Genomic DNA, 21,837 nt, shown 5'->3' on the forward strand with positions numbered 1-21,837 from the left:
GGAGAACAAAACTGCACACAATCCTCCAGATGTAGTCTCACCAAGGCCCTGTATAACTGCAGTAACACATCATTGCTCCTGTACTCAAAGCTGTGTCAATGGTGAAGTGGAACAATGATAGAAAGGTTGACGTTGGTGGTTTGACTGATGGTTTGGATATGTTGTCAGACCTTGGTCTTAAGAACACATTTAAGACCAAAGTTTGAATAATCTGGTTCATCCTCAGCCTTAGCCAAGATGAAGAATCAACCAAAGGATAAATCCTTTGGGGAGAACAGAGAAAACGGTACAGGAGCATGAAAAGAGGCAATTATAAGTGACAGCCCAGCTATGGCTATATAAATAAGAATAAGTGCAAGTGCCCCTATGTGGATGGCAGTGGAGCTTCTTCAGAATGTGATGGTGTGGTCAACAGTGCAACAGGCCGCAGAGAAGTCGAGAAGGGCGAGAGGGTTCAGTTTTTATTCCACAGTCTGTACGATAAGCTGTCTTTTGTAACTTTGATAAGAGAAGTGTTATAATTTTGGTAGGGATCGAGACCAAGACGATAAAAGTTCGAACATGCAGTTGCGGGATACTGAAGCACGGATTTTAGCGGTGGCAGCACGTTCCAGGACTTTGGATAGGATAGGGAGGTTGGATATGAGACAGTAACTTGAAAGGACGGAGGTACCAAGTATGTTTTTTTTCTAATGAGGAAAAGGGTGTTAACCACAATGACCAGATGTGTTTTTGCAACAAATGGCAAATGTTTCATGGTCACCATGAGGCAAATGTTTAATTCTAGATTTTTTAGTTGAATTGAAATGTAACCATCTGCCGTGGTGGGATTCGAACTCATGTTCTAAGTATATCAACCTGGGTTCTGGATGACTACACCAGTGACAACATTGTCATGCCACTGTTTCGATCTCAACCCTGTCCTTTCCTGCGCTGAGCCTCTACCACTCGTTCGAGTCCAGTCCCGGCTCCCCACCAGTGTTTTCGGGTGGGCTTGTCCAGGTGCAAATCCCCCGAAACTACCATATGACTCATGGGGAGTGTGCACGTGTCGGAGAGGGAGAGAGATGGCTCTGACTGTTCGGGAGTTGTTTTGGAGATCGAATTTTCTCTCAAATAAAAAAAAGTAAGAATTAATTGGCACGAGTTTTCAAACAGCTGCATCATTTTTCTTTTTAGTTATAGATTTTGATTTTCTGAGCTTGTGTGAGGAGCTGAGAATAAATTGTGCAGGTGCAGAGGCATTGGCTGCTGTGCCCTCTCCTGTCCTGAAAGGGGCGCTCTAACCCAACACGTCGACCTTTGCATCATGTGCACAAAATTTCACTTTGTGCCTGCCATGCTGCTGCCGTGTGGCACGTATGACCATCCATAAACCAACTCTCCCATTGCACGTCCAATCAACTAGCTGAAGGTCAACTCTTTCCAGTTCCAGAAACGTATTGCATTCATAGGCTGGAAACACCGAGAGGTTCCATTGGGACGCTCTCAGTTGGTTTGTGTATACATTAATTGGGCTATTGATGTAACCAGATGTTTCATTGCACTCTTGACTTGCTCCCTGAACTTTGACTGAGTCACACCATAAATGAAGGTATTTGTGCAGCAACTTAAATTCATCAACATCAAGCCGACTCTTTCAAGTATGAATTCAGAATTATTGTAATTCCTGGGAGTTGTTCTTGCAATGTTGTAGTATAAGAATTCTATAACATACACCAGCCACAGAAGTATGAAGCTTCCAGATATGCTGAAGAGCAAAATCACAGACCTCCTTCTGCTCTCCATTTCAGGGTCGCTGCGATTCTCTCCGCTGATCTGAAACCTCAATCCCATCCGGACTCTACTGGCCACTATAATGTGTCTGACAGTCAGAGCATTGAGCAAAAGAATTAAAACGAATGGGAGTAACGGTGTTGAAACCGCATCAAACCAATCAAATGCCACCCATCCTGGCTCAGTATAATAGTTTGGATTTGTATAACAATCCCATGGTACATTGTTGATTACCTCTCCAGATACATATATAAAGTAGGAAGGAACATTTTTGAAACAGAGCAGAGTGCACGTTGTTGTTAGAATCACAGCTGCAGTTTTCTCAGTGCAGTATTTTGTTTTCAGCTTCTGACAACAAATGGCTACAAATCGATCAAAGGAGAATGTGACGGTGAACCAGACAGAACATTCTTTTGCCGCAAATCTGAAGACAGCAATAACACTACAAACAGGGGTGATGTACAGGAAAGATCTGCGGAAATAATAATAACCAATTCGCCACAGTATGATGTCATTGATAATAAACAGTAGATCCGCTATTGCCATGGCCACCAGGTAGCGAGTCGTGCAGGTGGAGAGGCCGCACTTTCTCCTTGACAGGATCATAATCGCCAGTAAATTAACTGTAAGGGAAAGAAATAAGTTGAGAATAGAAACGTAACTGATCAAATATTCTCCATGTCTGACCCCTACAATAAGGGCAGGACCTTCGATCAAAGTAACTGGTGGAGGGGGGTGTGGGAGTTGAGGTTGGGTCAGGGAATACAATTTTGGAGATCTCAACCCTGTCCGCAACCACCTCCGACTGACTGAGGTCCGGGTTTAACAGATTGATGACAGGATATGGACAGAAAATCGCTTGCAGGAAGTTGTTCAGAAAGTTAAACATTTTAATGAGGTTCAAAGTCTCTGATTAATCTGCTTACAGGTTTATCGCTTGTCGTCCAGTTGTTCCCGGTCGACCACACGTTCCATAACGGAAACACCCAGGATTGACACATCCTGGACACATCCGCCGGGCTCAGACATCAGGCCGCAGCCCCTGGGTTCCAATACCGCCAAGCCAGGATCAGTGGTTCCTTGGAATAGAGAGCCCTCTGGATTTGGATCAGCCAGCATTACACCCGCCGAGGATTTGGGACCTCTCCTTGAATTGGAACCCACGGGGATCAGAGTCGCCTCATAGGATTGGAATGCCGTTACAGTATGGGACACCTTTCCCAGGATCAGTCAAATACGGCGTCCCCCTTCGAGATTGGGAACCCCACAAATTAGGTTGCCCCATCATGTGTTTAATCAGACGCTCACGATTCAGAGAACACTCCATGATAGGGGACCCCTTCCCTTTTGAGGACCAGACACTCTTATGATCCTCGCCAGACTCTGACCACACTCAAGAATATGAGGCACCTGGCTCAGACCCATCCCCTGACACTTACATTCCGACTAAGTCTAGCTCCAGCATATGAGACAATTCTACTGGGTTAGTAATCCCGACACGCACACTCTACTCTACTATTACGGTAATCGAACCACAGTCCAGTATGGGAGATCTTTCCCAGGAAGTGGGGAACAACATCCCAGCGGTCAGAGTTGTCCCCACTCTTTTCCCCTGTTGCCATTGGGATTGGACGTCACCTATATCAGTCAGCCCCTTACCCGGAGTTCATGGTTAGGAACACATTGGTCCTGAGGTCTGCTCAATCAGAAAATGAGCATGCAATTAATCTGGCATAAGGGCGGGGTAACTGACAGGATAAAACAGGAATTCTGTGAAGTTAAAATGCTGAAACTCCTACGAGTGTTTTCATTCCCAGAACACAGTTGTCGAGGAAGAGAGGATTTTCACGAATGAAACTAAACGAAACAATTCCAAATAGGGCCCTCAGCAGAATAAGATCGAGGGAAACTTGCCGATCAATGGTCTCAAGTTATCTGTCCAGCAAGATCGCATTCTCTTTGAGTTGAGGGAACAGATTGTTTATTACTGGATCTTGGGCAAGTGAGGAAAGACTGGCAGGTTCAGAAATGTAACTGGACTTCTGGATGACATTCCCAGCTCAGAAGCACGTTACGTCTGCTGAGGGCATTCGGGGCAGAAGCAATCAGTGGATGACAATCTACTGTCTGAAGACGGGAGAGAGATCTCTGAGGGGGCGGGGGGTGGGGGGGGGGACTAAACTGGTATATCATACGCAATACAGAAATATTTAAAACATTTAATGAAGCAAATGGTGAGATATCTGATGAAGTAATCTAAAGCAGGAAAAAACATCTTGCTCAGATGCATTGTGACCACACAGCAAAAGAAATACAGGGAAGAGACAGCAGAGGCACGATTATCTGTTCATTAATAATCAGGAAAAGGGGAATGATGTCAGAGAACTGACAGATAGCTACTGTGTTGCTGGTATTTAAAAAGGCTGGATAGATCAAATCCATAAAATGTAGAGCAGTTAGCATCACGTCACTGGTAGGAATGTTAATGAAATTCGTATTCATAAAATAATTGAAAAATGACGTGAAACTCATAATATAATAGAGCAGCCAGCACGTATTCCAAAATAAAGGTCATAATTGAACAATCATATTGAATTATTTGCATAATTATCAGAAAGAGCAGATAAAACTAATTCAGTGGATGTAATATACTGTGGAATCTGCTTGTGCACAGTGCAACCACTGTGTTTTCCACAGAAAGGCATAGGGGTGAAGAGTAGAATTCAAAGTCAATAATTCTCCATTGACGTGTCGCTTAAATTAACGTTTACCGTTATCTGCATAACCTGATAGATAATGTTTAATGAATTTGCTTTCCTCTAAATTTTCCTCTAAACAGTGGAGTCGTGGACTCCACTCGAGTCTTGTTCAGACGGCGACCAGCAACACCAATAGCAATGCTCAGCTCCCAATGGAGGAAAATGCGTCCCTGGCTAAGAGGCTACATTAATCGGATGGACCAGCAGGGCGGCGAGGGACGGCCTTTCTTCGCCAGGTGGCGGATTGAAAGCCAGGATCCCGACACAGGCCGGAGCGGGTTTCCTAGGTCCGAAACTTCTGGATAGCGACCATGAGCACTGCGTCAGCCTGGAGGGCCTGGAGGACGCTGACATCGAGGAGGCCATCCTCGCACCACCTTAACCCCTCATACACGCCCACTCCCTGTTGTGCATCAAAGTTAGACTTAAACCAAAGAAGCTACATCACTCCAAGCAGAAGGGCCGCCCGAGCATCAACAGAATTACTCATCCACTGCTGTTCCCTAAGTTTCTAAATTCACTTGAAAAAGAACTTCAAAACACTGCTGCAGGGGATGCAGAGACGAAGTGGGCCCATATCAGAGACACCATCTATGACTCTGCAATGACCACCTTTGGCAAACGTGACATGCTAAATGGAGACTGGTTTCACTCTCACTTTGAAGAGCTGGAGCATGTCATAGCCAATAAGCGCACAGCACTGTTGAACTACAAGGAAGCCCCCAGCGAGTTAACATCTGTAACACTTAAAGTAGCCAGAGGTGCTGTACAAAGAACAGCCAGGCGCTGTGCAATTGACAACTGGCGGCAGTCGTATTCAGCTGCCTCCGACAGCGGAAACATCAGAGCAATGTATGATGGCATTAAGAGAGCTTTTGGGCCAACCATCAAGAAGATCGCCCACCCCTCACCAGCCGCTCCCACCCCCGCCACCCTCAAGTCTAAATCAGGGGAAACAATCACTGACCAACGTAAACAAATGGACCGCTGGATGGAGCACTACCTAGAACTGTACTCCATGGAAAATGTTGTCACTGATACTGCGCTCAATGCAGCCCAGTCCCTGTCAGTCATAATTGAGCTGGAAGAACAGCCAACACAATCGGAACTCAGAGATGCCATTGATTCTCTAGCAAGTGCAAAACCCCCGGAAAGAAAGGCATTGCCCCTGAAATAATCAAGAGTGCCAAGCCTACTATGCTCTCAGCACTCCATGACCTGCTTTGTCTGTGCTGGGATGAGGGAGCAGTACCATAGGACATTCACGATGCCAATAAGAACAAGGTGGCCGTGATGATTGCAAAAACTACCGTGGAATCTGCCTGCTCAGCATCGTGGGGGAAGTTTTAAACCGACTCCAGAAGCTGTCTGAGCATGTCTACCCTAAGGCACAGTGCGGCTTTCGAACAGCGAGATCCACCATTGACATGCTGTTCTCCCTTCACCTTCTATGTGCAAAATTCCGTGAACAACAGATGCCCCTCTACATTGCGTTCATAGACCTTACCAAAGCCTTCGACCTCCTCAGCAGACATGGCCTCTTCAGACTACTAGCAAAGATCGGATGTCGACCAAAGCAACCATGACAATATCCTCATTCCACATCATTCCATGACAATATGAAAGGCACAGTTCAGCATAGTGGTGCCTCATCAGACCCTTTTCCTATCCTGAGTGGTGTAAAACAGAGCTGTGTTCTCGCAACTACACTGTTTGGGAGCTTCTTCTCACTGCTGGTCTCACGTGTGTTGAAGTCTTCGGAAGAAGGAACTTTCCTCCACATAAGATCAGATGGCAGGTTGTTCAACCTTGCCCATCTTAGAGCGAAGAACAAAGTATGGAAAGTCCTCATAAGGGAACTCCTCTTTGCTGACAATGCTGCTTGATCACCCCACACAGAATAGTTTCTGCAGAGACTCATCGACAGGTTGCAGCTTCCTGCAACGAATTCGGCCTAACCATCAACCTCAAGAAAACAAATATCATTGGACAGATTGTCCAAAATGCTCCATCAATCAATATTGGCGACCACGCTGTGGAGGTGGTTCAAGAGTTCACCTACCTAGGCTCAACTATCGCCAGTAAGCTATCTCTCGAAGCCGATATCAACAAGCACATGGGAAAGGTATCCACTGCTATGTCCAGACTGGCCAAGAGGGTGTGGGAAAATGGCGCACTGACACAGAACACTGAAGTCCGAGTGTTTGAAGCCTGTGTCGTCAGGACCTTGCTCGAAGGCAGCGAGGCCTGGAAAACCTATGTCAGCCAGGAGCGGTGTCTCAACTCATTCCACCTTCGCTATCTGGGGAGAATCCTTGGCATCAGATAGCAGGACTGTATCTCCAACGCAAAAGTCCTCGAGACGGCCAACATCCCCAGCATATAAACCCTACTGAGCCAGCAGCACTTGCGATGGCTGGGCCATGTGAGCCGCATGGTAGATGACAGGATCCCCAAGGACGCACTCGTCACTGCTATTAGACCCACCGGCCGTCCATGTCTCTGCTTTAAAGACCTCTGCAAACTCGACATGATGTCCTGTGACATTGACCACAAGTCGTGGCAGGCAGGTGCCAGTGATCGCCAAAGATGCTGGACAGCCATAAAAGCGGGGTTAAAGAGATGCAAGTCAAAGAGAATTAGCAGTAGGCAGGAACAAAAATGCAGAAGTGCAAGGTGAAAGCCAACTGTGTAACAGCTCCGGCAACCAGCCCCTGTGGAAGACTCTGTCACTCTAGAATTGACCTCTAGACGCTTACTCATTTGAGTCATTTGAGTCATTTGGGCCAAAGTAAATACTGTAATTTTCCCACGTCCCTCGATAAGGGAGCTTATCGCAGATTCATACTCAATGTTGCAGCTACCGGAGTGAATGCACAAGCAGCACAATGGGCAGCAAGCTAGCAGATAAAAAAATTAAGCTCGGGGATCGGGGTTAACAATATTTCCTCAGATTAACGGCAGGTGGAAAGTGGTGTTGCACATGGATCAGCAATAGGAAAGCTATTTTCACCATTTATATCATCGATATGGGCAAGGAAAGAAAAAGCAGAATTTCCAAATATGCAGCCAAATCCAATTGAGAGGACAGAGGTACAGACGAAGGGCGCAACAATATACCTGATTACATTAATCATAATTAATAAAGTTGTGCAATGGTATTTAAATGGAAAAATAAGTTCAGTGTGAGCTGTTGAATTTTGTTCGGACGAATACGCGTCCAAAATACTCCTTGGAAAATAACAGTTTGACTAGATGGAAGGGAAAAGAGATTCAATTGTGCAGATTCACAAATCATTTAACCAAGCAAAACTCGGCACAGGACCATAAAGATGCAAATAATGGACTGGAGTTCATTTCTAGAGGAATGGAATTCTTAAATACCAAAGAGCTGATCTGAAACTAATATAGAAACTTATTATTACAAAGCGCAGAGTACTGAGTACAGTCCTGCTCACCATGTTGCAAAAAGGGATATCGATAAATTAAACACAGTTCAATTATTTTAACCATTGATAAAAGCAATGACAGAAGTGCACTACTTGGGCTGGATTTAAGAGTCTGATGGCGACTTCTGTGGGATGTTCAAAAACTGGGGGGCAGCAATCTCCAGTGTGCTGGCTTATTTAAATAGCTGTGGAGGCCCGCCCCGAATCACATTGAGGGGGTGGACTTTCTGGCACCGAACTGGCATCAGCTGCTTGTGTGCAGACGCTGGCAGCATTTTAAAGGGAAGCCTGCCCTGCCGTCTTATTTTAATTTTTAAAGATACACCCCACACTCAACAGAAAAATTCTCAAATACATTTCAAACGCCCTTTCGCACACCCCAACAACAATTAGGTTAAAATTTTGTTCTTTCCCCAAAGCATTTGCCTTTTACATGTGACCTCCAACCCCTCCTCACACCACAACCCCTCCCTCCAAGTCAGCACAAAGTAAAAATTTCACCTCTTCCCACCATCTCCCATGCACATTACAGTTACTTGACCCTTCTCTCCGCACTGAATATCTTAACCGTTCCCCCCTCCAGACAAGTGTCACGCCGGCTTTCCCTGGATGGAGTACTAAATGTGTAGGAGTGTCAGCCACAACACCAAAGATCGTGACTTCCAAAAGGCATTTGACAAAGTGTCACTCAACAGACCTTTGAGCAAAGCTCTCGCCCATGGACTAAAGAGGAGAGTAGCAACATGGAGACAGTATTGCCTGAGCGACAGGAAATAGAGAATATGATGTTGCCTAGTCTGGAGGGCTTGAGTGAAAAAGAGAGATTGGAGAGGCTAGGTCTGTTTTCCCTGGAGCGAAGGAGACTGATAGGGGACATGATAGAGGTATATAAAATTATGAAAGGCATAGCTAGGGTAGATAACCAGTGTCTGTTTCCCATGGTGGAGGCGAATAAAACTAATGGGCATAGATTTAAGTTGAGAGGGAGGAGGTTTAAAGGGGTTTAAAGGGGAAAATTTTTCACACAAAGAATAATGGGTATCTGTAATGATCTGCTGAGGATGTGGTGGAGGTAGGGACAGTAGCGACATTTAAGAGGCATCTGGACAGCTACTTGAATGAGCAAGGCATAGAGGGATATTGAATTAATGCAGGCAGGTGGGATTAGCATAGATAGTCATTATGTTTGCCATGGATGCAGTGGGCTGAAGGGCCTGTTTCTATGCTGTACGACTCTATGACCCTATAATAGTGGTTATTGCAAGTTTTTTTTTAAAGGTTAGAGGTTGGTTTCATAATGAAGTTCCCTGTGGGTCGACTTTAGGCACTTGCACTTCATCATACATATTAGTGCTCTAGACCTTGTTGTACAGGCATCATCTCAAAATTTGACAATAATACCATATTTGGAAACACGATTAACTGTGATGAGGCAAGGATAGACCTCCAAAAGCACCTAGACAGGCTGACGGAATTGGCGAACAATTGGCAGATACAATTTAATGCAGAGAAGTATGAAGTGAATCATTTTGCTAGGACGAAAGCAGAAACTCAATATAAATTAAAGGGCACAATGGTAAACATGATCCAGGAGCAGGGCGACCTGCTGAGTGGATAAGTGCATTATTCATTGAAAGTGGTCGGACTGATTTCGACAACGATTACTAAAGCATACAGTGTCCTAGGCTCTCTTCTTAGAGACAGAGAGTACAAAAGCAAGGAAGATATATTAAACTTGAATAGAACATTGGTTCGGCCTCAACTTGAGTACTGCTCCTGGTCTGTGGCCCCAAACATTATGAAAGTTTTGACGACATTAGAGAACATGCAGCAAAAGTTCTCGAGAAGGGTCCCAGAGATGATGAACTTCAGTTACTGTTAACAGGGGATTTGATAGAGATATTCAAAATCATTGGAGGTGTGGACACAGGAGATACAGATAATCTTTTCTCATTGGTGGAGGGATGGATGTCAAGAGACTACAGATTTAAGATAATTGCAAAAGGAAGCAATGACGACATTAGGAAACGTTTTTTTTATGCAGTTAGTTGTTTGGGATCTGGAATGGACGGCTTGACAGTGTTGTGGAGGTAGGGTCAACTGAGGCATGCAAGAAGAAATTGGATTGTTAAAGGCAAAACAGAAGTACGTTCGGGGCTACGAAGGTAATGCAATGGAATGCCATTAGATAAATTGCTCCTTTAGGGCACAACATAGGCACGATCGGCTGAACGGTCTCGCTATGTGTTGTAACAATGCTGTAATCCTGTTTATTTTTGTTAAAGAAAGCTCATGCTGCAAAAGATTTGAATACTTAAGAGTGCTGTCCTGCTGTTTAGCTGACAGTAAATTGTAAATATCCGTTTCTGCTTTGGCATTTCATTTGGACACGGAACGACATCAATGCATTTCAATTTAAACATTTATTACCAAGCATCAGCAAAAAACTTTGCAATCTGTCGCATTCTTAAAACACATGAGGCAGCTTCACGGAACGGAGAAAGCAGTCACTTGAAACAATGGTTTCAAATAGAAGCACATTCAATAATTGTAATCAGTAACAAAAAGAATTCAGCAGTAAGATATACTCTTAGTAATACATGGCACTGGGAATAGGTATTCCACTCCCGTTAGTGACCCACGCTCAATAAAATTCTACTGTGACAGTATTCACAGTAATACAAGGCAAATGGGGACAGCTGTTCCATTCCAGTTAGTAACCCATACTCAGTACAATTCTACAGTGATAGATTCACCTAGTAATACATAGTTCTGGGGTCACGTATTCCATTCCAGTCAGTGACTTATTCTCAACCCAATTCTACAGTGAGTGATACTCCCACTAATGCCTTCACTCAGAGACTTACATTCGCTGCGTTTCAATGCAGCAGTGCACAATATTTCACAAATTGTATTAACTTCACAAGTCATACATCTGATTAGTTACTAACAGAGGTTTATTATCAGAGAAGTAAATAGAATAAAAACGCAGCAAGAATTCAAAATATTTGACATAAGGAAATGACATTTTTTATCGCGTGTCTGTATAGTTGTGCCCACCAGATCACCGTGCATTATTATCACTCACAGCGTAACACCAGGATCCATCTCCCACACAGATATACACATCAGGTTATAGTCACTTACCAGGAACACCAATGACGGCAAGGGTCATGTAATATATTTTCACGATACTGTCAACTGGTTGGTGCATTCTCTGTGTGAAGTGATCTGTGCCTTCACGCTGTTCAATATGTCACTGTATTAAACTCTCCGAGGCAATACCTTCTCAGAGTCTTTAATTTATACCCTCTGGGATATTCCTGGAAACATTGTGGTTGCAACATCTTTCAAACTTTTTTTAATTTGAACTAATAGATTACGACATCAAGTTCGGTCCATGTCATCATAGAATATATTTGGTTCTGGGATAGACATAGGAAACGCCAAAGACTGGACAATGTTCGTTACATTAAATAATCAGTAAAAAATATCAGCAGTCTCCCAGCAATCTGGTCGTTGTTTAAACATGATAAATGCCATCTCTAGACCATATATTATTTGAGTGTTGGTCTTCACTCAACTATGACCTTTCAATAATAAAATTCCAAATGTTTAGATGTCTCTGTCTTCGGGTTAATCTGTTGCACTGTGTGATGTGGCTGCTCTATTTAACGGTGAGCATGCAGTTCCATGACCTAAATAGGTTATTTGTGACTATGAAGTGCAGGATTCAACTAAAACAGCATCAGCAACTAATTCAACACCGCAGACTGATATACATTGTTATGGAATGCAGAACCTCAAACTACTACAATGCTTGAAACCAACAGAATAACTCTATTAATACAGACCCGCCAGCCGATGCAGCCTGGGAGCCCCAACATATACTATTTCTCCAACCGATTCTCACTCTCAAAACGATAAAAGCCAACTGATATTGATCCTCCAAATCCTACCAACTCCCCACCAGAAGCAACACTTCCATCAGAAGCATTCCCTCCAACTAATACACACATTCAAGCTGAGGCAGACACTTCAAGTGAAACGGCATCTTAATATAACATAACAACTCAACATTATAGTTTGTCTGAAACTAATGCAGTCCTCAAACTAAAACCTCATCTGAAATTAATACAATTAAACCTGTTCTGACTACAGCGGGAGCACTGCACTGTTAAGTCAATCTCATCGCTCCAAAGGTCACAGCAACTTGCTTGAAGCTTTCTGAATCAAATAGGCAGCAAAATTGAACACTCTGGTATCCCCCCGAATGAAGCAGACCGAACCAGGTATCTTTGGGCAATAACAAATTAAGTATTTATTTAAGTAAACTAAAATCTTAAACGCCACTAAGATAACCATTTGTCTAAAGACCTCACACCTATCTATTTAAAAATCTAACCTCCACATTCGCATATACATATTCAAACTAACAATCATTCAATTTTTCCATAGCTGATCGTTGAGCATAAGATAAAAACGAATGTCTTTATAAGTTATGTTCCTGATGAACGGCGTCTTCCAATGCAAAAACAGTCAAAGTTTGCTTGATGGGTTCACAGTGGTATAATGCAAAATAAAACCCTTCAAAGAGAGGAATTCAACAGTTCAGCTGTTGTAGCATTAAATTTCCCTTCAGTGATGTACACAGAAAATACTGATAATTTGTTAATAAAGAAAGTATTTCCTTATTTTCTTAGGGAATTAATTTGGCTTACAGCTTTATGGAATAATGAGAGAAGAATAACACAACTTCTTCAGTTCAAATCGCCTCAGAACTCTCTTAGCTGAAAATGCAAAATTGAATCACGTGACCTTCCTCTCCCGCTGCTTAGTCTTGGCAACGACAATGCAACTGGCAGTCTGAGTCTCCAGAACTTTCTGTCTTAAAGGTACAATGATCTTCATACAGTCTTAAAGGCATATACAATATTTCTGAGGAGAAAAAGAAATAAACAAGACCGTGGCAATAAAGCTTCTCTCACTGAAGCAACAACTGGAGTATTGCTCCCAGTTCTGGATACCACACTTCAGGATGAAAGTGAGGGACCTTAAGGGCGTCCGGAGGAGATTTCCCCGACTTGTTCCAGGGATGGATTATTTTGTTACAGCATACAAATTTGGATAGGTCCTCATTGGAACAAAGGAGATCGATGCGTGATTTAATGGAATAATACAAGATTTCAATTGGCTAAGATAAGTTAAACAAGGAGAACCTGTTTCCCTTAACTAATGGTGTAAGGAACTGGGCCAAAGATTGAACGCGTTGGGCAAGAGATGCAGGGGGAATTTGAGGAAGCATTTTTTCTTATGCAGCCGGTGGTAATGACGTGGGTTTTGCTGCCCACAAGAATGGTGGAAGCGGATACAATTAATGCCTTAACGAGAAAGTTGGGTGATCACTTCAGAAAAAGATATTGCAGCAGTACGGTGATCGAGTGGGGGTGTGAGACTGAATGAATAGCTCCATGGAGAGCCGGCATGGATTCGATGGGCCGCATGGTCTCATTCTGCGCTGTAAAAAGACTCCATGACTCCATGACTTTACAACTAATACAGACGTTGAAACAAATATACTACTTCCATTTAATGCAGTATCTCAAGCAAGCACCTCAAACTAACACAAAACCTAAAAGTAATACTGCTGCTCAAACTAATACAGTAGACAAACTCGTGCAGCTGGAAATTGTAGAATCAATGCACTTTACGTAGGCCATTCGCCCTATTTCATCTGTGCCAACCAACAAAGGGTAACTTAATCTTATCGTACTTCCCAGTACTTAATCTGTCCTCTGACAGTTTGCTACCAGGATGGTTGGCGGATGAGTGCACCCTCGGCCACTCTGCTGCTAGCGGTGTTGTGGGTACCTGTGATTCAGAGCCACCATCCGCCTCCGTCCCAAGACAAGTGAGCAGCCCAGGGAAGTCAGTTCGTCCTGTCTCTGGAAATACAGCCAGATACGAGACCAAAGCTTTCCCCACTAGCGCCCACAGGCTCAAAAAACGGTGAACAATTCAATTCAGTTCATATTATGGAAATAGAGCTTTCTGTTGGGCATATCCCAGATGGCTAGAATGGTTGACTGTCATAGGTACCGCCAAATTCCAGGACACTTGACCCAGCGGCATACAGTGTATTTTCTCCTGGTGGGACCACAGCCTTCTGCAGCACAGGCCGGTGCTCCCCTCCTCAGGCATTGCCAAATTTACAGTGGCTTCACTCCTGACTCTGTCCATACGGATAGCAAGCTGCAAGCCTAGGTTCGAGGTCCTGATGCTTCTGATGGTGGAGACAACCTTAGGTTACGCAACAGCAGATGGCCCCTGCAGCCCAAGGCCCTCTTCAGAGGAGGCACGCCTCCTCCTCTTAATCAGCGAAGGTTGCGGAGTGACAGAGACTTCCATCTCACTGGAGATTTCAGCTTCTTTCTCCACCCCCTACTGCCCAAAATCCTTCAACATCAACTCAGCGTGGGGCACGTGGGTTCCCCTGAGAATGCCCAGGGCAGAGCTCAGGCTCACGTTGTTTTCCCTGTCCGGACAGCGTGCATTCATGTGTTTTATTTTGCACCATCCCTTCCTTCCACACAGGCCGTCCCCCCACCCCTGCAGAATCCATGCAATCAATGGCATTTGAAGCAGCCTGAGCCGTGACTGTTGCAGGTGGAGGGCAGGGGGAGCAGCGCCAAACCTGTCTGATGAAGTGTAGCTGGCAGCCCAGTATTTAGGAAAACATACAGCTGGCAGCAGAAGAGGCAGACGAGTTATAGTCTGGTCTCCTCAATCCCGAGATGGACTGGAGTGATGCCCGACCTCTCCTCTCTGAGATGGTGCAGGTGGTGGAGAAGGGTGGGACTTTAGCTGACAGAAACCACTGCTCCTGAGTCCCAGAGTGTCCACTGGCAGAAAGGTCCCGACCAAAGAGATCCTCCTGGTCAAGGCCTGGGACAAAGCCCACTCGCCCTTCACGAGAAACAGCGTCGTTCCATATATTTTAGAGGCTGTGACAATGTCCGAGGGACCAACAACCTCAGCCATTGTCTTTACACAAGCCTCAGCAGTCATAGTTGGGTAGGCATAATTCTGCACTCCATGCTCTGCTGTTTGATGCCTGACTAGTAACAAGGCTGTAAGAGTGGCTGCAGCAGCCGTTGCAGAATAGGAGGGCCACCAAGGGACAGGTCAGAGAAGCCATAGGGCAAAAGAGTGTCACACACACACACACTTTGCTGAAAAAGTGAATTAAAACGAATAATTATGTATTATAATTGAAATACATGGAGGGTTATGGCAAGCGGGGTGGAGGGGGCGTGTCTGAGGGAGAGGATGGCCAACCGGAATCAATATTTGCAGCTATAATAATGGAGAGCAGTCCTTTCACTGGTCTTCGAACTGTAGGGGTTGGGGATGTCTTTCGCCAAACAGCTGAAGTTGTGCAGTCACACTCCTATGCTGAAGTTATGAGACAGAAAAAGAAGAGCCTTCCCCACCCCCACCCCACCGCCACCACCACCCGCCCCCCCTCCCCCCGGCAGCTCCAGCTGTCCCTGATCAGCGGAAGGAGCTGCCGATTTATGGTGACAAACAACACCATGAACCCCAATTGAAACAGACAGCCCCACCCGAGGTATTTTGACTCGTCCTCCTCCCTCAACAATCTAGAATAACATTGACTCAAAACTCCAAAAAAACATCACAAAAGTTCTTTCAGGTCTTGTGTCTTCCTGTTGCCTCCCTTCAGTGACAAAAAAATGGAAAACCTTCCCTTCAGTCTCAGTCGCTGTCTCTCCCTCCCTGCTGCACTTGCAAACAGCTCACAGTCTGCAGTCAGCCAAACATTGTTGATTCTCACTGTTCCTGAGCAGCTCCAAGCAAGTAGCAGCGGGCACAGTGTGATAGATGTCCAGGGGGTGTTTTATGGCGACTTTATAGAGGGAGATTTACTCAGTATCTAACCCGTGCTGTACCCTCCCTGGGAGTGTTTGATGTGGACAATACAATGGGTACATTACTCTGTAGCTAACACCATTTTTTTCCTTTTTATTGTCGAGGGAGCTTTTTTCTTTATTTAACCCCATTTTTCTTATGATGGGCTTCATAACTCAGTTCCTTTTTATATTTCTGTTGTGGGGGCTTTTCTTCCTCAGGCCCAGTTTGAATGCATTTTACAAAGCAGTTTTATTAAAATCGCATAACTAACAGAAAACTCAAAGTAAAATGCCATTTTTGGCATCGATGATGCACTCCAGCCCCTGTGGTACCCCTTTATCTTGCAAGGCATTAACTGAACTAGCGGACATCATATGCTCCTTCTCCAGGGACACCCGCACGTGAATGTAACCTCGAAAGAGGGGCAGTCAATCAGGGCCTATGGACCCCGAGCCGCCTGCAGCCTGGACCTGCGAATTGCCATCTTGGGCTGGCCCAGGAGCTGACCGACGGCGAGATACTCTTCCCGGCCCACCCCACCCCTTCTCCCCACTCCGCACTGGCTGCAAATGATCAGGAGCTTGGGGCTGAAGTGCAACCAAAACGTGAGCAGCCACCCTTTCAAATACCCAAAGAGGGGCTGCAACGTCGCACACTCTGCATATACATGGAACACAGACTTGTCCAGGCTGCAGAAATTGCAGGCTCCCGGGAATCCATGAACCGACTTAAAAGTCTATTCCACGGGCTGCCCTGTCTACGATGTAAAGGGGAAGGACTCCCACGCAAACACCTCCACCGGGATTTCCCTTCACTGCCAGTTGGCAACACAAACCGTCATGGTGTATCCAGGTGAAAGACGAGGGCGAGCAAGTGGGGAGTGTGAAGGAGCAGCCCGTACTAGAAACCCCTCTCTGTTCTGTGGATTGGCAGGGAGGGCATTTCCGAGTGGCAGGTCAGGTTATGTGGAACTGAAGCCCAAGCAGTGTTTCTGAGCCTGGGTCCACTGAACAGTTCCAGCTGAGCGGGATTCAGCTTGGCCGGGCGTACTCCAAACTCCTGTGCCCTCTGGTCACCCACAGTGAGGGACACCCCAGCAGCATCGGCTATTCGTCTGCTCATCTTTACATCCCGAGAGCCGATTGCCTGGCCAGCCAAGACACTCTCCTGCACCAACTGGGAGCGCCTTTATTGTTGGCGACCATGTTCCAGAATCTAAATAGATCATGGTCAAAGACGGGTAGCTCCCTCAGAGAGGCGCGGATCACGTTCTCGACGGGAAGCTGAGTGTCGTCTTGAAGGCAGTGCCCCTGCGCACACACTCTGGAAGTATGCTCGACATACAAGTATCTCTGCACGGTCTAAAGGCAGACAGTTGCAACCTGGGTGCGTACGCACACCAGCAACTGGCCAACCTCCACAACTGGGAGACTCAGGACCTTAGCAGAGTCCCAGTGTTTCTTCTTGCCCCAGAAGGCAGCACAGTGGCGCAGTGGTTAGCACCGCAGCCTCACAGCTCCAGGGACCCGGGTTCGATTCCGGGTACTGCCTGTGTGGAGTTTGCAAGTTCTCCCTGTGTCTGCGTGGGCTTTCTCCGGGTGCTCCGGTTTCCTCCCACAAGCCAAAAGACTTGCAGGTTGATAGGTAAATTGGCCATTATAAATTGTCACTAGTATAGGTAGGTGGTAGGGAAATATAGGGACAGGTGGGGATGTTTGTTGGGAATATGGGATTAGTGTAGGATTAGTATAAAATGGGTGGTTGATGTTCTGCACAGACTCGGTGGGCCGAAGGGCCTGTTTCAGTGCTGTATCTCTAATCTAATCTAATCTAAGAAATCGACGATACACTTCCAAATCTTGGTGACAACTGCAGGGAGCGGGGCCAAAGTGACCAACCGGTACGACAGCTTCGAGAACACCAGCTACTAATTGACCAGCGATCGGCCCCTGTAGGAAAGCACTCCGACCAGTCCTGGCCCAAGCCCGAGCCGAGTGGTGACTTTCACCACCAACACATGCCAGTTTGCCGGCCAAGCTTCCTCAGTGGGGTTCAGGTGGACTCCTAGATAGAGGAGATTGGTGGTGCTACACATGAAGGTGCTAACTTCCCTGGCAGGGACTCTACTTGCCACTGACCCACCAGGAGTCCAGAGCATTTCTCCCAATTGATCCTCATGGAGGACGCAGCAGAAAAGGTCAGCTGGCACTTGCGCATCCTCCGCAAGTCAACGGGACCTTTGTCCGTGAGGTTCATGTCTTCAGTGTAATCCGAGAGGATGACCTGCATGCCAATCCCACGCAGACCCAGACTCGCCAACCTCCTGTAATGCAGGCACAGGAATGGCTCCATGCAAATGGCATGCAATTGGCTGGACATGGGCCATCCCTGAAGCACGCTCTCCCAAATCGAAGGGGCGCCGTCAAGAATCCGTTAACTTTGACAAGAGACTCGAAGTCCGAATGCACGTGAGTCCTGAAAAGGTATTCGTGATCCACCCTGTCGAATGCCTTCTCCTGATCGAGGGAGAGAAAGGCGACTGACAGACCAGTCCTCTGGAAAAGTAGGATCAGCTCCCGGACCACATGGATGTTGTACTGTATGGACTGGCCCGGGACCTTATGGGAGTGGTCGGGGTGAATAATGTTGGCCAGCTCGGAGGCCAGGCAGGTCGACACAGGAGTATAGAGCGGGCAAAGATCTCACAATGCGTGCTGAGGCTGAAGACTGGATGCCAGTTATTAAGCAGGCGGAATCATCCCTCTTCAGCACCCGTGACATGAAGGCCCTTCGCCAGGAGAGACACGAACGCTATGTTGCCAACCTGGTGCCATGGTTCAGCATATCTCATCGGTGCTGCAAAGGAACTTGGAGTGGGAGGGAAAGTGTCCAGTTGCCGTGGTCCACGATGGTACCAAGCATATAGTAGAACGAGGATAGAGGTTCTGCTGAGGAAATATGAGCAGCTGGGGCGAAATTGAAAAAATAACAACTAAAAAGTAATACTCTCCAGATTACATCCTGAGCCACGAGCTAATTGGCACAGGGCCAATAAGATCAAAGAGGTAAATGCGTGGCTCAAAGATTGGCTTGGGAGAAATGGGTTCGAATTCATGGGGCATTGGCACCAGCACTGGGGAAAGAAGGAACTCTTCTGATGGGATGGGCTCCATATGAATCATGCCGGGACCATAGTCCTGGCGAAGCGCGCAACTAGGGCTGTAGATGGGGCTTTAAACTAAATAGTGGGGTGCGGGAGGCGGGTGCAGTTGCATGGAAAATTAGGAAGTCAAGTTAAAGGAGATGGTAGGAGTGCAGGTTATTGATGAGGCTTTGTATCTGAATGCACGAAGCATTCGGAATAAAATTAATGAGTCAACAGAGCAAATAGAGACGAAAGCTTATGATTTCGTGGCGATTACTGAGACGTGGTTGCAGGGAAACCAGGTTTAGGAATTGAATCTCCAAGGGTACTCAATATTGTGGAAGAATAGGCAGGAAGGAAAAGGAGGTGGTGTAGCTTTATTCGTAAAGGAAGAGATCAGTGCTGTAGTGAGAAATGATATGAGCACTGGAGTTCAAGACGGAGAATCAGTCTGGGTAGAAATAAGAAGTAGCACGAGAAAGAAGTCCATGGCGGACGTAATCTATAATTCCAGAAATAGTAGTTCTGCACTGGAGACAAGTATAAACCAGGAAATATTTGGGCTTGCAAGAATGGTAAGCCAATAATCATGGGTGATTTTAGTATGCAAATAGACTGAATTAATTAAATTGGCAAGGGTAACCTCGAGGGAGAGTTCATTGAATGTATTGTCGATTATATTTGAGCAATATATTGTGGAATCAACCAGGGAGCAGACCATTCTCGCTTTTGTATTATGTAATGTGATGGGTTTAATTAATGATCACATTGTTAAGGATCCTCCAGGGAAGAGTGATCATAGCGTGCTAGAATTTCAAACTGAGTTTGAGGGCGAGAAACTGGAGGCCCACACCAGCGATTTGGAGTTAAGCAAAGGTAATTACATAGGCATGAGGACAGATTTTGCCCCAGTGGACTGGCCAGGAAGACTAAAAGGTAGGACAGCTGATGAGCAGTGGCAGATGTTTATGGAGATATTCAATTCCTCCCACCTATAATATACTCCAGAGAGGAGGAAATATGTTAAGATGGGGGAAAACATCCATGGATAAGCAAGCAAGTTAAGGATAACATAATGACAAAAACTAAGGCATACCATATTGCAAAGGCCAGAGGCAGGCTGGGAGATTGGTATATTTTTAAAGATCAATAAAGAGTTACAAAAAATGCAATAAAATGTGCTGAGGTAAATTATGGAAGAATACGAGCGCAGAATATAAAAATGTCCCCAGGGCCTGATGGCTTGCATCCTAGGGTGGTAAAGGAAGTGGCAGTGGAGATAGTGGATCCATTGGTTATAATATTCCAAAATTCCCTGGATGCAGGGAATGTTCCAGTGGATCGGAAAAATGCTAATCTAACGCCTTTATTTAAAAAGGGAGGGAGGCAGAAAGTAGGAAACTATAGACCAGTTAGATTAATATCTGCCGTTGGGAAATTGTGAGAATCCATCATTAAGGAAGTAGTAACAGGACATTTAGAAAGTCAAAAAGCAATCCATAGAATCAACATGGTTTTATGAAGGGTAAATCATGTTTGACCAATTTGTTAGAGTTCCTCGAAAATGTAACAAGTAAAGTCCATAATGGGGACCTGTAGATCTAGTATATCTGGACTTCCAGAAGGGAGTTGATAAGATGTCGCATAAAAGGTTAATACACAATGGAAGGGTTTACATGGTGTTGGGGGCAATTTATTAGCTTGGGTAGTGGATTGGCTAACCAACAGAAAACAGACAGCCGGGATAAATGTGTACTTTTTTGGTTGGTAAGGTCTGACGAGAGGGGTGCCACAGGTTTAGGTCATCGGGCCCCAACTATTTACAATCTATATTAATGACTTGGATGCAGGGATAGAAGGTACGATAGTCAAATTTGCAGATGACACTAAAATAGGTAGGATCGTAAGCTGCAATAAATAAATTTTAAAAATACAAATGGATATGGATATGTTATGTGAATTGGGCCAAAATTTGGCAGATGGAGTTTAACGTGTATAAGTGTGAGGCTATCCATTTTGGTCAGAAGAATAGAAAGGCAAATTATTATGTAAATGGGGAGAAACTTCAGAGTGCTTCGGTGGATCTGGGTGTCCTCGTGCAAGAATAGCAGAAAACCAGTATGCAGGTGCAGCAGGTAATGAGGAAGGCAAATACAATGTTGACATTTATTGATAAATGAATAGAGTGTAAAAATAGGGATGTGTTGCTGCAACTATACAAGGCATTAGTGAAACCGCACCTGGAGCATTGCAACAAAAACAAGAAATGCTTGATTCACTCAGCAGGTCTGGCAGCATCTGTGGAAAGAGAAGCAGAGTTAACGTTTCGGGTCAGTGACCCTTCTTCGGAGTTCCGAAGAAGGGTCACTGACCCGAAACGTTAACTCTGCTTCTCTTTCCACAGATGCTGCCAGACCTGCTGAGTGAATCCAGCATTTCTTGTTTTTGTTTCAGATTTCCAGCATCCGCAGTATTTTGCTTTTATCCTGGAGCATTGCATACAGTTTTGGTCCACTTACATGAATAGGGATGTATTTGCATTGGAGGCAGTTCAGAGGAGGTCCACTAGATTGATTCCAGAGATGTGGGGTTTGTCTTCGCAGAAGAGGCCTTTCAGACCACCGAGTCTGCACCGATGCATTAAAGACACCTGACCTGTCTAACTATTACCATTTGCCAGCACTTGGCACATAGCATTGCATGTTATGACGTGCCAAATGCTCATCCAGGTACTTTTTAAAGGATGTGAGGCAAACCGCCTCGACCACCCTCCCAG

General features: G+C 45.4%; 1 protein-coding gene across 1 annotated transcript; it reads right to left on the minus strand.

The window, feature by feature from the left end:
• Positions 1-1,488: 1,488 nt before the first annotated feature.
• LOC137381149 (probable G-protein coupled receptor 139) lies at positions 1,489-2,665 on the minus strand. Its single transcript, XM_068053535.1, has 2 exons — positions 2,470-2,665; positions 1,489-2,399 (listed from the first exon to the last, which is right to left on the minus strand). The coding sequence occupies exons 1-2, from the start codon at positions 2,663-2,665 to the stop codon at positions 1,489-1,491; spliced, it is 1,107 nt and encodes a 368-aa protein (XP_067909636.1).
• Between the last annotated feature and the right edge of the window lie 19,172 nt (positions 2,666-21,837).

Source organism: Heterodontus francisci, chromosome 21, assembly GCF_036365525.1.
Source record: "Heterodontus francisci isolate sHetFra1 chromosome 21, sHetFra1.hap1, whole genome shotgun sequence".
Classification (NCBI taxonomy): domain Eukaryota; kingdom Metazoa; phylum Chordata; class Chondrichthyes; order Heterodontiformes; family Heterodontidae; genus Heterodontus; species Heterodontus francisci.

Excerpts from the sequence above, each read along its gene's own strand:
- LOC137381149 (XM_068053535.1), bottom strand. The coding sequence starts at position 2,665 with ATGTTTAACTTTCTGAACAACTTCCTGCAAGCGATTTTCTGTCCATAT. Across the intron at positions 2,400-2,469 it reads TCGAAGGTCCTGCCCTTATT|TTAATTTACTGGCGATTATG; the intron begins GTAGGGGTCAGA and ends TTTCCCTTACAG.